This window comes from Delphinus delphis, chromosome 13 (genome assembly GCF_949987515.2).
Source record: "Delphinus delphis chromosome 13, mDelDel1.2, whole genome shotgun sequence".
In the NCBI taxonomy this organism is placed as follows: Eukaryota; Metazoa; Chordata; class Mammalia; order Artiodactyla; family Delphinidae; genus Delphinus; species Delphinus delphis.
The window spans coordinates 21,979,683-21,995,239 of record NC_082695.1 but is presented as its reverse complement, the minus strand read 5'-3'; the positions used below and the strand labels follow the sequence as shown (position 1 = coordinate 21,995,239).

At 52.9% G+C, this 15,557-nt stretch overlaps 2 protein-coding genes across 2 annotated transcripts in view; one reads left to right on the top strand and one right to left on the bottom strand.

The window, feature by feature from the left end:
• The first annotated feature begins 877 nt into the window (after positions 1-877).
• On the top strand, positions 878-2,226 carry C13H22orf31 (chromosome 13 C22orf31 homolog). Its single transcript, XM_069541343.1, is given in 3 exon segments — positions 878-882; positions 1,783-1,909; positions 1,912-2,226. Coding segments are annotated over 3 exon segments (447 nt in total).
• A 604-nt stretch (positions 2,227-2,830) lies between these two features.
• ZNRF3 (zinc and ring finger 3) overlaps positions 2,831-15,557 on the bottom strand; it is a 148,672-nt gene continuing 135,945 nt past the window's right edge. The window contains exons 3-9 of the mRNA XM_060028285.1: positions 15,189-15,263; positions 14,642-14,773; positions 13,199-13,309; positions 12,141-12,308; positions 10,212-10,314; positions 7,775-9,541; positions 2,831-6,360 (exon numbers count right to left, since the gene is read on the bottom strand). Of these exons, the coding sequence (XP_059884268.1) occupies positions 6,317-6,360; positions 7,775-9,541; positions 10,212-10,314; positions 12,141-12,308; positions 13,199-13,309; positions 14,642-14,773; positions 15,189-15,263 (2,400 nt within the window). The 3' untranslated portion in view covers positions 2,831-6,316. The remainder of the gene's footprint in view (positions 6,361-7,774; positions 9,542-10,211; positions 10,315-12,140; positions 12,309-13,198; positions 13,310-14,641; positions 14,774-15,188; positions 15,264-15,557) is intronic.

Below are 15,557 nucleotides of genomic sequence, written 5' to 3'. Positions count from 1 at the left end.
CTTGGCACGATTTTACCTGCTGTCATTTCTGGGTTGCAGCATAGTTGAGGAGTGGCTACAGCTCCTATAGGAAGCTTGAGCGATCCCATCTCCCATTCCTTTCCTGCCATGGGTTCCCTTAGCTTTCCAGGGGACAGAAATGGTCTTTAATTCCTTATAAATGCTCTCTGACCCTCCCTCCGCTTCCAGCCCAAGCATGCTATGTTCTCTGAGAACCTGACCATCACTGTGACCTTGTGAAGTTCTACTGCTTCCCTACTTGGTACAAAAGGTTTTGGTGTGCAGGAGAGAGGTTGTGCAGAAAGATTTCTAAGAGCTGTGTGGAAGGAATGGTCTATAAAAAGATGTTAATACTTTACCTCCAAAGTAGACCTTCTAGTCTCTGCTTGAGAATTGGCCTTTTTTATTCCTTTTCTCCCCCTTATAATTCTAGCATCCAATCTCTGTGAGATGAGATCCCAGCAACCCCACCTATGGACTCTGACAGTCTATCTTATGAACACCAGGCTTCAGGACTGCTATGTGGACTCGCCAGCTCTCACCAACATCTGGACAACCAGAAAGTGTGCAAAGCAGAACATCAATGCTCCCGTACCAGGTACCACCTCTTCTTGGGAAGTTGTAAAGAACCCATTAATTGCCAGTTCCTTCTCCCTGGTTAGACTTTTGCTCAGGCGACAACTGAAGGAGAAATGCTGCCCAGTACCACGCAAGTTTGGAGATGCGAAACCCTCAAAGAGATTAAAGCCCAAGGACGATTCAGCAACGAAAGCCGCCCAGCGGGGCGGGATAAGAAACTCCATCAGTTCCAAGAGCAAGTGGCCAGTGGGGTAGTGGCCAGGTTCACCCAGGCACAGGAGGCCTGCAGGAGGCGTCAATGAGGTAGGTGATGGCTGGTGGTGGAGAAAATGTGATGGGGTGGGGAGAAGGAAAGGTAAGCTAGGGCTTCATGCCAAGAGAAGGAAACCCTGAAGTTAAAGACAGGATTGTGGGGGGTCAGGATGGGGGTGGGGGCGTGATTTAGTGGAGAGAGGACAGATCTGGGGTCATGCATATTTCTCCTTTGCTCAGTTTGAGAGGAGGATAAAGTGGCTTTCAGAAGTGGAGACAAAAGAAACTTGACTTGAAGCAAAAATGAGGATGGGAAAGGCTCAGATGCACATGCTTGAACCCCAGAGCTGAGCCACAGATCTGGTCATGAACGTCCACATGGAGAACTTGGCGCCCAGAGGCCTGATCTGAGTCCAGCTCCGTTAGTCCACGGTGGCCGGCAGAGCTCAGAATGCACCCTGGAGCTAGGTGGTCAGTGTTCAAATCCCAGCTCTGACCGTAATTGAGGGGGACCGTGGGCTCAGTCTCTTTCTACCTTGGTTTTTGTCATCTATAAGATGTGGAGAAACAGCCCTCCCCTCACAGGGTTTCATGAGGATGAAATGAGTTAATGCATGCAAAGGGCTTTTGAGCAGAGCCTGGCACAGAGTAGATGTTTAGGGTCCTGGGTGGCACTCAGTAGGTAACAGCCGTGGTCCACCTTCTGGCTGTGTGGCCTTGGGCAAACCCATTCCAATTTCCTTGCTTTTAAAGCTGTCTCCTGCTGACCTTACAGGGCTGTGGGGAAACACTCGCAGTGGTATCCCTGAAGGAATTCGGTAAACTAGAACATGCTAGACAAATGTTGGTTGTGGCTGTAACCAAGACTTGGGGACACAAATCCCAGATAATTATCCTGAGCTCCCTTCTCAAGTTTTAGCTTTGACTTCTCTGCTTTCTTCCTGGCTACAGTAAAGAAACTTCAAAGGAGAAAAAAGGAACACTCTGCCAAGATCTTGAGAGCAGATATGCTGAACATGTGGCTGCCTCCCAAGTGCTACCCCGGGACATTGGGACAGTGTCCTGGAAGGGCCGAGCCTCACCTCACTTCCGGAAACCAGGAAGAGACAGCAGCTGTCGGAGGATGCATTAACCACCCATGGCCTCTGCACAGAGGGCCACTGGGCTCTGCACCACACGGTGGTGGAGCCAATGCTGTGGAACCCTTCAGGGACCCCCGAGAGGTACACTTAGGAGCTGGGCAAGGCCATCAAAACAAAGCCCTGGGAGGCTCTTTGCAGCCAGGCTGCCACCCCTGAAGGTGCTCAGAAGGACCCACTGCCAGGCAGGAAGAGGCCAGAGGTCCACGAGGAGCATGCTCCCAAGAAATGGCCCAAGTCAAAGAGCGAGAAATAGGGACAGGAGCTCACAGGATTAGGGTATTCTCTGCTAAATGTCCGAAGAATAAACACCACTTTGCACCTTCCACGCGATCTCAGAGCACTTTACAGATCAGTGACTACCCTCCCCGGGAAACAAGACAGATGGGTATGAGATTCACTTTAGACTCGGGGCCCCTCTCCACCTTCATGATTTGGTCATTTCCAGGCTGGATGCTTAAGCTTTTTTCCTACAAGTCCCTTTTCCTTAAAGAGGGGCTGGAGGGCCTCAGTCTTCCAGATAGGAAAAGGCTTAGCAGATGAAGTCGATGGTTATACCCAGTTTACGGTCCCTATGTTCAAAAAGTGGACTGCTGGGATTGACCACCATTCCCCCCATAGGGCTGAGGAGAAAACCTATCACCACCTCAGAGACATAATCTCAAACACTGTCTCTCAGATACTTGCCCAGACACCACCTGGATCCCCAATAACCTGAACTCTGTGTTAACAGGAGAGGAAATTACACAGATGCTCCCATGAGCGAGCGGATGTTATTAGGCACTGCTTCAAGCAGACCTCTCCTTTGTGGAATCTGTAGACCTTTACCAAATAGAGCAATGACAATATATAACGTACTTGATAAAATTGTATTTTTTTTTACAGTCATTTGTACAATTTGTTACAAAACCATAGAAGACTACAACTTGTTTTAAATCATTTTTGGTCGGCAAATATGTAAAATCTGTGTGCAATTATCATGTATTTACAGGGCCTCATGTTAGTCATTTTCAATGATTATTCCAACGTCACACTCTCAACATAAGACATGGCTTAAGATAAATATATTAGTAAATAAATATTCTGAGAACATATTTCCATAAATGAAATGTGCTGCTATACATATACAGAATATACATAAGTTGTTTTCTAGCCTTTAAAACATTTTTTTTTTAATGGTAATGTTGGAGGAGGAGCCCTTAGACCACTTTATTACAAAATCTTTACAGCAAAGTCTTTACAAAATATCTTTTAAGTGCTATGGGAGAAATTTTTAAAAAAACATTTTAAAATAGTGCCTTGTTAGACCAACACAATAGAGTTTATATAAAGAATAGAAAAAGGCAGTTCTGTTTAAAAAATAATACTCTTGATTAGTAATTATTTTTTAGACCTCATTGTAAAAGCATTAGTCCTGCATGAACTTTGAGTAGGAACTAGCAGCACATAAGGGAGGGTGTGAGTGGTGGACAGCAGAGTGGTGGACGTGTCATAAAACGGCGTGGGTTAGGGTTAGGGTTAGGGTTAGGGAGAGGCAAAGAGACGGAGAGTTAAGGCCAGCATCCTGGGGCTGTGTCTACTACAAAGAGGTACCTGGTGGACCAGAACTCCCAACCCCCCATTTTTAACTGGTTCTAGCACTCTTCAGTCTACATGGCTGTCCTACACCCAAGGCTGAGCCACGGGACCACACCCAACAGTCACATTCCTGCGCGCGTGTGTTTGTGTGTGTGTGTGTGTGTCTCTCTCAATGGAAGATGTGATGCTCCCAGTTTCCATAGCTATGTAACTCCCACATGCCACTGAGAGGCCACCAAGAAAAGGTACTTGTCATCATTATTGGAGTCTTACGACTTCAAAGAAGACATTTCTTTTGATTTGAATGGTGAGGCGATATAGTTGGTCACCATACTCTGGTGACCCAACACAAATTTAAGACAACGGCTGAGGTTTAAAGCCTGAAAGTTTCACTTTTCTGTTTCTACCACCCTATAAACTATGAAAATTAAATGTGGTTTTTTTGGCCATCTGTAGTTACTGCTCTTTCAAATGAAAATTGGACTCATTTATTTTAATAAGCCCAGTTGAAGCCACATGCTCTCCTCATCTATTTATTGCTTAAGGCTGCTGAGGAGTGGTTTTCCAGCCAGGGCTAAAGAAAGCCACTTTGGGGGTATGATTTCAGACAAGGAAGATAATATGCACTCAAAGGCATTAAAAACAAACAAACAAACAAACACAAAGCCACAAACGAACAAACAAAATCTCAACAATGAGAAGCTGCTTTTTGTAGTTCATGTTAGAAGCCACACCCCCCACCCCTTCCCTAAAATCACAAGATGCAAGCTGCTGTCCTCAGCAGCTGCTACTCCTGGCCCGAGGAATAAAGGCGGCCCAGATCACGTGTCACAGGGCTCAGGCATTTCGCACACCCTCGCCAACAGGTGTGCTGGGCACAGGCGGTGCAGGGGGTGGGGGTGGGGGCAGCCCCCAAGGGACTGCACCTCAGAGGCTGGATGACAAATCTCACCACAGTGAGCTCCTTAATGGCAAACGGCTCAATCGTTTGATGCTGGAATTTCTTTCTGACAAATCCTGGCTGGAAGTAAGTAAATTTCCTCATCACAGGCTGGGATTTTTAAGAAAAAGGGATTCAGTAAGATTCTCATTCAAAACGTTGTGATGTGGACCCTGGGCTGACCTTCCCTGGGCCTGACTGGAGAAGAGCCGTCACAGTCCCCTGGCAGCCCAGGGTGGGTCTCTGCTTCCCCACCTACAGGGGGCCAGGACTCAAGGTTCCTATTCAGCAAATGAGCATTTCAGATGACAACAAACACCTGCTGAATAAATGAATAAACAGAAGTGACCAGAAGAGTTAGCGAACACAAGAGCTAATGTGATTAGTTTCTTCTAAAAAATTTTTTAATAACAAGAAATACATTGGACAAAAAGGATAACGATCCCTGATCTGAAATAGCTTTAAATAGATTCTCCCTTTTAAAATGGAAACTTTTAAAAAATGGTTTGGGTTTTTAAACTCTTCTTCCCTCTTAAAACAACAACAGCAACAACAAACAACAAAAGGTTGGAACAATATATAAAAACCTACCCTTTGGGTCTAAACTATCTGATAGTCTCTTTCACTCTGTCTCATGGAGAATCAATACAGAATAGTGCATTAGGTAGAAAGGATAGTAGACATTTACAGGCGAGATGAGCAATTTCAGCCACGAGGCAGAGGGCTGAACAACCCTGAAGCAATGGGATGGGAAACGTTGTCATTCAAAGGGAGCTCAGACCCTATCAGGTCCCGGCGACGCGCACCCAGGAAGGCAGCCCAACGCCGGAAGCAGCCGGGGTGTGTGTGGCCGGGCACACACGGACGCATGCGCACAGGTCCGCTCCGGGGCGCCCTCCATCCCACCTCTCCCACAGCTGGGGTAGACACCAAGGCTGCAAAACCACGTACATTCCTCCTGGGTGTCTCTCCCCACACACCCCGTCGAGCCATCTCTGCAGCCAGTGGCAGGAAGCCCAAAATCAGGACTGTAAACTCTGTCCTAGTTAGGACGATGACCAGAGGGGACAGACTGAGGACACTACGCAGAATCGTCCCTGTCACCCTGGGGCTTACGTAGCAATGGCTTGTCCCGGCTCCGCAGTGCTGCAGACCTTCCACCCGACCCCAAGCTGTTTCCATCAGCTGCCTGAAGGTGCAGGCTGGAGAGGCATGGCTTCCGAGAAGGCCTGACATTTTGTATGTTGGGATTTGCCACGAGAAAGTAAGAGGCAGCATTGCATTGTTCCTCAGAGTTTGTACCCATATCAACTAGCTTTACTTCAAGTTTCTGGTTCATTTTCTAAGGCAGGTGTAGCCCTGAGCTTTTCAAAGGCCTGAGCTCCCTCCAGGGAGACAACAGTATCTACACATGATGTGGTTCAATTACTGCAGCAGTGATTTTTTTTTCAGCAAAAGTTGGCAGTTAGGGTTCTTTAAAATATATATTTAAATAACTTTTTACATTTACATATAATATCTTAAAAAACAAAGCAGAGAAGTCAATCCCACACACCTCGAACCCCAAGCACACACACTTTACAAAACAGAAGAGTAACATGTTATCAAGAGGCAAAAGACTAAGAGAATTTTGTCTGTTGGTTTGTTAATTGGGAGGAGGGGTTGCCACACGTGGCTCACATTTTGGGTTGAGGAGGGCTCTCTTTATTACCAGTTTTGTGTTTGTCAAAGCTAAAAAAATCCTTTTTTTTTCTTTTTTTTTCTGTAGGAAGTCAGAGTTTGGAATCTCCATACAGTTCCCATTTCCACGGAAGAGTTCCATCTGAGCTCAGGCTCCAGGGCCTCCACTGTCGGCCAGGGGAGATCTTGGTCCTGGGAGAGAAAGAACAATCGTCAGGGGAGGGGGCCAGGCCCGCAGGCTTTGGGCACCACATGCAGGGACGAGGCAAGGGACCTGGGGGCCCATCCCAGCGTGTGGTGGGCTCTCAGAAGTGACAGCTCTGGATGCTGGATGGACTGTGTATATGGTAAAGGGCTCAAGTGGAGCCCCCTTTCTGAGGGCACGGAGGCCTTCTAGGGAGCCGGCCTCCCACATTGGGCTGTGCAGAGCCTTCTGGAAACCCTTAGGCAGCATGAAAACACAATGTACAAAAGATGTGCCTTGGGCCCTGTTGCAGGCACTGGTAAGACCCCCATTGCGGAGCTCCCACACCTCACAACAAAGTAATTTCAGATTGTGAAAACCTGGGAAGTAAACAGAGGGTGTGAGAGTGAGCTCGGAGGGGGCTGGAGGCCGGCTCTTAACCCAAGATCTGCAGGAGAGAAGCGGTAGAGAGGCCTGGAGGCTGGAATGAACCTGGCACGTTGGAGGAACAGGACGGGGGCAAGGCGGCTGACATCATGAAGAAGGAGGGATGCGGGAGGAGGTTGGGCGGGGGCGGCAGGGCCTGATCATACAGACCTGGGTGAGGGGTTTACATTTCTAAAATTTGGAAGGTAATGGCAAGTCAGTGAAGAGTTTTCTGGTATAAAGACAGACTTATGTTTTAAAAAAGACGACTCTGGCACCCACGTGGAACAGAAGGCAAGACTGGCCACAGGAGACCCGTCAGAAGGCTACTGCCCTCACCCTAGAGAGAGGAAATAGGCCTGGCTGCGGACAGCAGGCGGGGAGCAGAGCAGATCCACGTGGGGTTTACTTTGGAGTTGGAATTGTCCCAGTGCTATTCAAAGGTGCTAGACTGCACACTGTTCACTACTGAAGACAAAAGATTTGGCAACTTTATCACAATTTGATGATGTCTGCTGAATCTAATAATAAAAAATCTGGACTTGGGCTTTGCATGTCTTTTGCTAAGTTTCGTTTTTCTGGGGATTCAATTTTCTGGACCAGGGGAAAACCAGCACATGTGGTTCTCACAGACAGGCTGAGAAGCCCAGGACCCTGATGCATGAGGGGCAGGGCAGGCTCAGGGCTGGGGCCTGGGCTTTTGGCCTGAGCATCTGGGTAGGGAGCCTTGGAGAAGGGGGTGCAGAGGGAGGAACTCGAGACACTGCTGTGGCAGGATCAAGCGGGATGCTTCTGCAGCATCTGGGGGAGAGAGCTCATGGAAGCAGAGGGCCAGCAGGTCTGGAGCCCAGAGGAAGGGCTGGATTGGGGAGTAACACTTGGAAATCATCAGGTACGGATGCTGTTTAAAGCCAAGGGCACCAAGAAAGTCACTCAGAAAGTGACTGTGTGGAGAGAAGACCCAGATCCTGGCCTACCGTCACCGCCCGCTCTCACCTGCAGCCTCGGTGGCTGTGGCACTGGAGTCCTGAGTGTCCTGGGGGGCACTGGGGGAGCTGGCCCCAGGGGCCCCCACATCCTCTGGAGGGCAGGGAAGTGGCAGCGGTGCCCTGGCCGGGCAGCACGGAACCCACTCTTCTTGCTGGGCTGCTCCCAAGCCTCTGTGGGGCCACAGGGCATCCGGACCTGGCAGCGTCCCACCCCAGGGGCTGAGGCCCCGGGTCCCTTGGCATTCAGAGGGCAAGCCCAAGTCACAGTCCACATCCTCCGGAATGATGGGGATGCGCTGGCTCAGGTCCCGGGCCCCGGGGTGGCAGCTGGGCGGGAGCTCCTGGGCCAGCGTGTACTGCACACGTACCGAGCAGTCCTCGGTGTAGCGGCCGCCACCCCCGCCCCCGCCCCCGCCATGGGCCACCTGCTTCTCTTCATAGAAGCAGCAGGGCAGGCCCTCATACTTCACTCCATCTGTCCTGGGCAAGTGGTCCGGGTGAAGGCCATAGGGGCCCTGGGAGCTCCCCGGCTGTGACTCCCCACCCTGGGGGCCGCAGCCCTCACAGGGAGGGGGGCCCAGGAACAAGATGCCGCCCCCAGCCGCTCCCGCTCCGGGGTCTGGGGCGGGAGTCTGGGGCTCACAGCAGCAGGCACACATCGGCCCCTCCCGGGCCCCCTTCCAGGTCCTCCTGAGGTCCGGGGCGGCCCCGGGAGAGGCCTCGAGCCCCCCTTCTGAGGTAGAGCTGTTGGGCCCCCGGGGCTCCAGGGAGGAGCTACTGCTGTAGTTCATCTCCAGGCTGCAGGTGGACAGCTGATCCCCCGAGGGAGAGGCGGGCCCGGGCCAGGGCTCTCCCCGCCCCGCACCTGGGCCTCGGGCCGCAGCCAGGACCTCCTCAGGGGGCGGGGAGCCCTCGAGGCGCACCACGGGCCCCCGGCCTGAGCCCCCCATGTCTCCGGCGCGACAGGGGCTGCGGCTGCGGTAGACGAAGGGGTCGTAGTCGCTGCTGAGAGAGCTGCGGAAGGTGGAGCAGCTCCCGTACACGCCCTGGTTGCTGACCTCCGTGCAGTCCACCACCGAGTCGCTGGAGGAGCAGCGGCACTGGCCCGAGCTGCCGCTGCTGCTGCTGCTGCTGTCGCTGCCCGGGCCGTCGGCCAGGTAGCCGCTGCACACCGAGCGGTGGCCGTGGTAGCAGCTGAAGCTGGACGCGCTGCCGCTCTCCAGGTGCGAGGCCGGGGCCGCGTGCACCGCGGGGGCGAAGAGCAGGCCGCTGCTGCCGCCGCCGCCCGGGGGGAAGGCCCGAGCCGGGCCCCCAGGGCTGAGGCCGGGAGGGGGCTGCCCCTCCTGCTCGGGGTAGCTGAGGCCCCGGAAGTAGTAGTGCTGGTACATGGTCTCGTACTGGGAGAAGCAAGCTGCCTTGGAGAAGCTGCGGCCGCCGAACTTGGGCCTGCGGAAGGGGGGGGCCGGCGAGTAAGGCCGGTGCTCCAGGCCGCAGCGGTGAGGGGCCAGGCTGTGGTCCAGATGGAGGGGCGGGTAGCCGCGGATGTAGGCGGGGGTCTGCGGCGGGAAGAGGCCCTGATCCCCGCGCCGGTCCACGGTCAGCAGCGTGACAGGGTTCCCGTGGGCGTCCATGCTTGTCCTCGTGGGGTAGGCGGGGATGGCGCTGGCCCTGTGTACGCGGCCGGGGTAGTGCACCGGCAAGATCACCCTCTGCTGCCGGCCGCGCGCCAGGCTGCCGGTCTCCAAGCACACGGCGCTCGGGTTTCCCTTTTGTTCTGGGGAGAGGCGGAGGAAACGCGGTCAGGGGGGCGTGCACGCTGGGGCCAAGGGCTCAAGGGGCGGATGCGGGCAGAGACTGAGGCGGCCGGCGCCAAGGTGCCCAGTCTCACGACCATGGCCCATTCTAAGCTGTCGCCAAACCTGGCCACGCGGGTAGAGGCCTCCTGCTTCTCCACTCGAAAGGTGGTCACTCCTGTCAGGGTCCATCTCCCACCTCCCAGCTGCTCTGCACGGCATAAGGCTCGAGAGAGCAACAGGGACACGGAGGGGAAAGGCATTTTCCCTCTTGGGAGAACAGCTATACCTGGAGGGCACCCTGCCTTCTGGGCCCTCATCCACCACCACAGGGAGGCAGCAGCAGCATCACAACCCCGAGGTACCAGGCACAGCAAGCGTCACCACTGTCATCCCGCTGAAGAGATTGTGGGCCCAGGGCCTGGAGAGGCCGGGTGCCTGGCCCAAGGTCAGGAAGCCAGTTCATGTCAAAGCCAGAACCCAAACTCAGGGTGATTCTTCAGAGGCCTCCAAACCCCAAGCCCCCACGCCTCCAAGTCCAGGTGGCAATGCTGCGGTGGTTTGCTCGCTCCCCAGCACGTGTCCTGCTCCTGCTAGGTACTCGGTAAAGACAGTGACACTCCAGCAACAACAGAGGCAGCGGAGAATTACCTATGATGTTGTGTCGACAGTGGGGGCAGGTGTGGTGCTGCAGCAGCCACGGGTCCACGCACTTCCTGTGAAAGCGGTGAGTACAGGGGATGACCCGCAGCTCCTGGGAGGGAGAGAGGACACACAGCCTGAAGGAAGGGCACAGGCAGAGGGCGGTGCTGTCTTCAGCCCTGCAGTGTTTCTTCCCGTGGAGCCCAGAGTGGACCAAGGAGCCCAGTTCACTGTGGCAGTGCCCAGAGGCTCCCCCTCCCCATCTCTAGCTACAAGTGGGCTCCGTTCCCTGGAGTCAGGGCCCACACATGGGTTCTAGGGAGAAAGACACGGACCATCAGCCAGCTCCAACCACGGTGCTTGGTGTTGAGGGAGGAAGCCAGCTCCCTTCTTGTGAGGAGGGCACTCACACCCACGCCACATATAAGGGACCGCCAGAGCTGTATGCTAGTGCAAATGGTGAGCCTGGGGGTATGGAAGGGTGGCTAGATACACCCCAAAACCTTCTGCACTTCTGGGATGGTGGCTGGCTCCAGATACCCAAAATGGGGTGGGTAGAAAGGAAGATGCCCAGGACTCATGATTGACAGGTGGGGCAGCAAGGGGGCAAAGTTCTCCCGTCCTCCCCTTCACTGGACCCTCAGCACTCACCTGGGGGCACACAGTTAATAACAAAGCACCCAACGTGGAGAGGAGGTAATGGGGTTCTGAGGCAGGCAGAACCACCTCTAAAGTTCCTGAGCCCAAAGCACCCTCCAGACTTGCTAATTTTACTTTGATTTTCCATTCTCTGACCAGCTCAATGCAGTAACATTCAAACACCTAAGGCTGTGCCTGACCGTGGCAAGAGTCCTACCTGGATTTTCTCGTGTAACCTTTGTGATCACCTGGAGTACAGGTCAGTCTCGGGCCCATATCACAAGCATAGGCACAGAGAATAAAGTCACTTGCCCAAGATCACAAAGCTAGAACCCTCCTGGGCCCAGATGAGAACTCAGGCAGTCTGCAGGTAGAGACCATGTGAGACTATTCATCTGGAGGCCTCTGCAAAACCTCTTTTTTCATCCAACAGTCTACACAGCAGCGGGACACTTTCATCAAAGGGGCATCAAATGCCTGCAACTAATTCTGAAGTGGTTTGCTCCCCACTCCCCAAAATGTGTGTGTATATGCACGCCTCTATCCAGAAGGAGATGAAGCAAATGTGGCAAAATGTTAACAATGGGTGATTCTAGATGAATGATCCAGCATTCATTGTCTGATTCTTGCAACTTTTCTGAAAGTTTTAAAATTTCAGAAAAAAGCTAGAAGGAAAAAGGGGACATCACATCCCTTGTCTCTCTTTCTTTCTTTTTTTTTTTGCGGTACGCGGGCCTCTCACTGTTGTGGCCTCTCCCGTTGCGGAGCACAGGCTCCGGACGCACAGGCTCAGCAGCCATGGCTCATGGGCCCAGTCGCTCCGCGGCATGTGGGATCTTCCCGGACCGGGTCACGAACCTGCGTCCCCTGCATCGGCAGGCGGACTCTCAACCACTGTGCCACCAGGGAAGCCCCCCTTGTCTCTTTATAAGTAAAAACGTAAACGTTCCATACGGCTTTGTAAGAGAGGTTTGTATCAAGTCAAGCACCAGAGTTTTCAGAAGAGCAATTCTGAAATTAAGTGTAAATGTTCTTACAACTAGACGTTTTCTGGCCCATTATATATTTCTGATCAACTTCCGAAATCACCTATGTTCAGCTCGGTCCCCTGGAGAGAGTGTCTGTGTATGTGGCCACCTGCTTCCAGGGGGCGGGGGGGAAGAGCAGTTTGAAGGTCTCAGGACGTCTCCTGGAGATCTAGGCAGCTCGGCCCTTCCCCTGTGGGAAAAGCCCTTCCCCTTCCATCTGCAGGCCTGTCTACCTCATCCCCACCAGGACTGGCCCCACCTCTGCCGTTACCTCTCCATCGATGTACTTCTCCAGGCAGATGGCACAGTCGGACGTGGAGCTGCTGCTGAGCGTGTCCAGGGCCCCGCAGCTCCCCTCCCGGCGCCCCTTGCTCTTGGAGTTGAACTTCCTGGTTTCCATCTTCTCCAGGGCCTGCACGGCCAGTCTGTTCATGGAATTCTGCACAGCAGAACGTGGTCCATGTTAGGGTCTGGGACATGTTAACAGCACTAGTCACCCCTGGGGCCATGGTCGGCCAAACACTAGTCTCCATCAGGCCAGGACAGACTTCTGAGAAATCACTAAAGATTCAGAGGCCACGGCACAAGAGCACAGATCTTCTAGACTCCCAAGTGTCCACCACATCGGTCTAAGCAGCAGTACCAGCAGAGGTCTACTCTAATTATTTGGCCAACTCTGCTCTGTGCTAAGGGTTCCTCCCTTCATTGGAGAACGTTCTGAGGGCAAATGAGACCATGCATTGGGGTGCCCAGCACTTGGCAAACCAGACACGCTCGACAAACATCAGCTGCTGCTCCGTCGGTGATGGCCACCCATCCTCGAGAGAACTCAGCGCCCAGTCCACCGTCTCTCGCTGTGGACATCACACTGCTACACCTCTGAGAGTCTAGATTCCCGAGTAGCCTCCCATTGCCCTCTACCCCCAATCCTTCCTTCCTACAAGCACATCGCCTGGAGAGCTTGGTAGATGCAGAGTCGGATGAAGCAGGTCTGAGGTGGGGCCTGAGATTCTGAGTTTCTGCCAAGCTCCCAGGTGATGCTGATGCTGCTGGTCCCCAGATCATATTTGAGGAGCAGGGCTCTAGGGGTCCAGGTTGACATTTAAACATTTCTTTGGAAAAACCCCCGGCTGGAAACGGCCCCAGGGCTTGGCCTTTGTAGGACTGGCCCTTTCAGAACAGAGACGACACAGTGCTATAAGCTTTGCTCTGCTTTTTCTCCATCTTTGCTGGTTCTAGGCCGCTGGGGACGGGCTGCAGGGCTCAGGACCAGGTCTGCGCCGGCAAAGGGGCCACAGGGATGAACGCTCACAGGCTGCTCTGCGTTACCTGACTGCGTCGCTGCTTCAGCTTGATTTTGACAAGGAGGATGAGGCAGACCAAGGAGACCACGACAAAGAAGGCCAGGAAGATCCCCATATCAAAGTATTCCGTGGGTTGCTGGAACAGAACACGGACACAGTGAGTCACAGGGGATTGGCACACGGGCTGGGCCAGCCCTGGTCGGGAGAAGGATGGGGCCACCGGGCTGCATTTCCCCTCCTTTGCAGGGCACATGTGGGGTTCTGCTAAGACACACACAGTGTGCTATCCAGGCCCAGGTAGTGCCCCACAGCGTGGCCCGGGGAGGCCGCAGCGGTCTCAGCCAGGCCTCCTAACAGCCAGGAGAACTCTGTTCACAGAGCCTCGCTCCCTGCAGAATAGCGCAAAGTTCGCCGTAACCGGTAGGAGAGGCCCTTCCAAATAAACACAAATATCACATTTATGGGACAAAAGAGTGAGTGTCATGTTTTGAGGGAACCGTGATTACTAACCATATAATTAATGGTTTACAACAACTCAGAAAATTGTATGCTGCTTCCACAAATATCAGCTTCCACTACAATGAGTCATATTTACCAAAGCGCCCTTTTTTCCTTTAAAAAGCAGCCAGCAAGTCAGTTCTTCTGCAAACTCCCTCTAGTTTTAGTTCTTACCTTTTCCTCATGGCACACTGCCTCCTAAAACCTTAAAGTTACCTCATCTGGGACGTGTTTAGCCAACAGGAATGGAGTTTTGCTAACTGAATGCTATGGGTATCCGGATATTTTGTGCAAAAGACCCATCCTCTATGTGAATATTCCAATATTCGTGAGGAGGAAATAAACCATCTGTGGGGCACCTGTCCTAGGTTCCTAGAATCTTCAGTCTGAGGTTGGGCAAAAGATGCCAGCAGTGTCCCTTTAATACACCTAAGAGAAGCCTAAAAAATGAAGCTATTCATTAACCACCTGGAAGTCGTGAGCCCCAATCCCTGTTGAAAGCTTACTTTTCCAGAATCAAATACAAGTTAGGGGGTTTCAGTAATGCATTTGCCCCATAGGAAGAAGGAAGCACAGGCTTTATCCTCTAGTCTAGGCCAGACGGAAGGAGGGAGATACAGGAAGCTGAGTGCAGGGTGTCCTTCCCTTCAATGCTCCTCAGTTAGCCTTTCACAGGGAGATGGGACAGAAGAGAAAAAAGGATAGGAGTTTACCCAGAGGGGATGCCAGGTGGAAGAGACATTTGGTCACAAATCACCTATCTCTGGAAGGACTTTTCAAATCCCCTCTAGAGGAGCCGGGTGAAATTTCTCCCTGGCCTCCAGCCTTAAGTCTGATCTAAACCTGCAGGAACCTGGGGCGCATCAGCATTGTAGACGGAAAGAAGGTAGGAGCAAAAGGCCAAAGCCCAAAGGGGATTAAGGCACAGGCGGCAGCAGGGAAGGTGGCGGCGTGGCCAGCGGAGGCTCACTCGAGGAGGGCGGTGCTGGATCCTTGCTCGAGCCACTTTCTGCTTGTTGACAATGTTCATCAGCTTGATGGCGTCTGCGCCCTTCACGTACACCACTGGCCTCTTGAGTGGGTCTTCTGACCCCTGGTTTAGCTAAGGAAGGAGAGGAGGTCCTGGTTAGAAGACGTAATTACTTCAAGAAGCAGGAGAGAGAAAGAAAGGCTGGAGGAAAAGAACACGAGATACCCTTTTGGAAATCCTCAAACTCCTCAAGCATCGTAGGCTTGGAGCTCCCAGAAGGACGAGGCTGAGGATGATGCCCCTTTTAGGATGGAGCGGGACCCCAGAAGGGCCTTTGAAAATGCCTCACCAACCCTCAGCTTCTTGGCTCTTACCCCTCTTGATACACTTGCCTTGGAGTATGATGTGCAAACACGGATAACTAACAAGGGCAGACAAGTGCAAGGGCCCTGAGGATGAGGGTGACACAACCGTGAGAAGCCAGGCTAAGTAAAGGAGGTGCTTCTCTCAGGGACACTGCAGCATTGGCCTGGCCCGAGGAGCTTACCTGGTCGATAGCTTCTGGGTTTTCAGACACATCGAAGATGACTGCGGTGGCTCCCCGCTGCACGGCTCGCTTGGCCTGGCAGAGTGAAAAAGAGCAGGTTGGCACCCTGGTCCTTACCTTTCTGAAGCTGGCCTTGGAAATCAGACCTGTATTCGAATGCAGAATCTGACAGTCACCAACTAATGTGACTGGGTGAGTTACTAACTTTCCTAAGCCTCAACTTGCCCATCTGTTTAAAAAAAGGGGGGGTGGGGAGTGGGCAACAGCACCTTGTACAGTTATCCTGGGAACCAAATGAGTTAGAAATGGTGAAAATAAACAGCTGGGTACTCGATTAACCTTTGTCTCCCTATCCAGCCTAAACCTTAA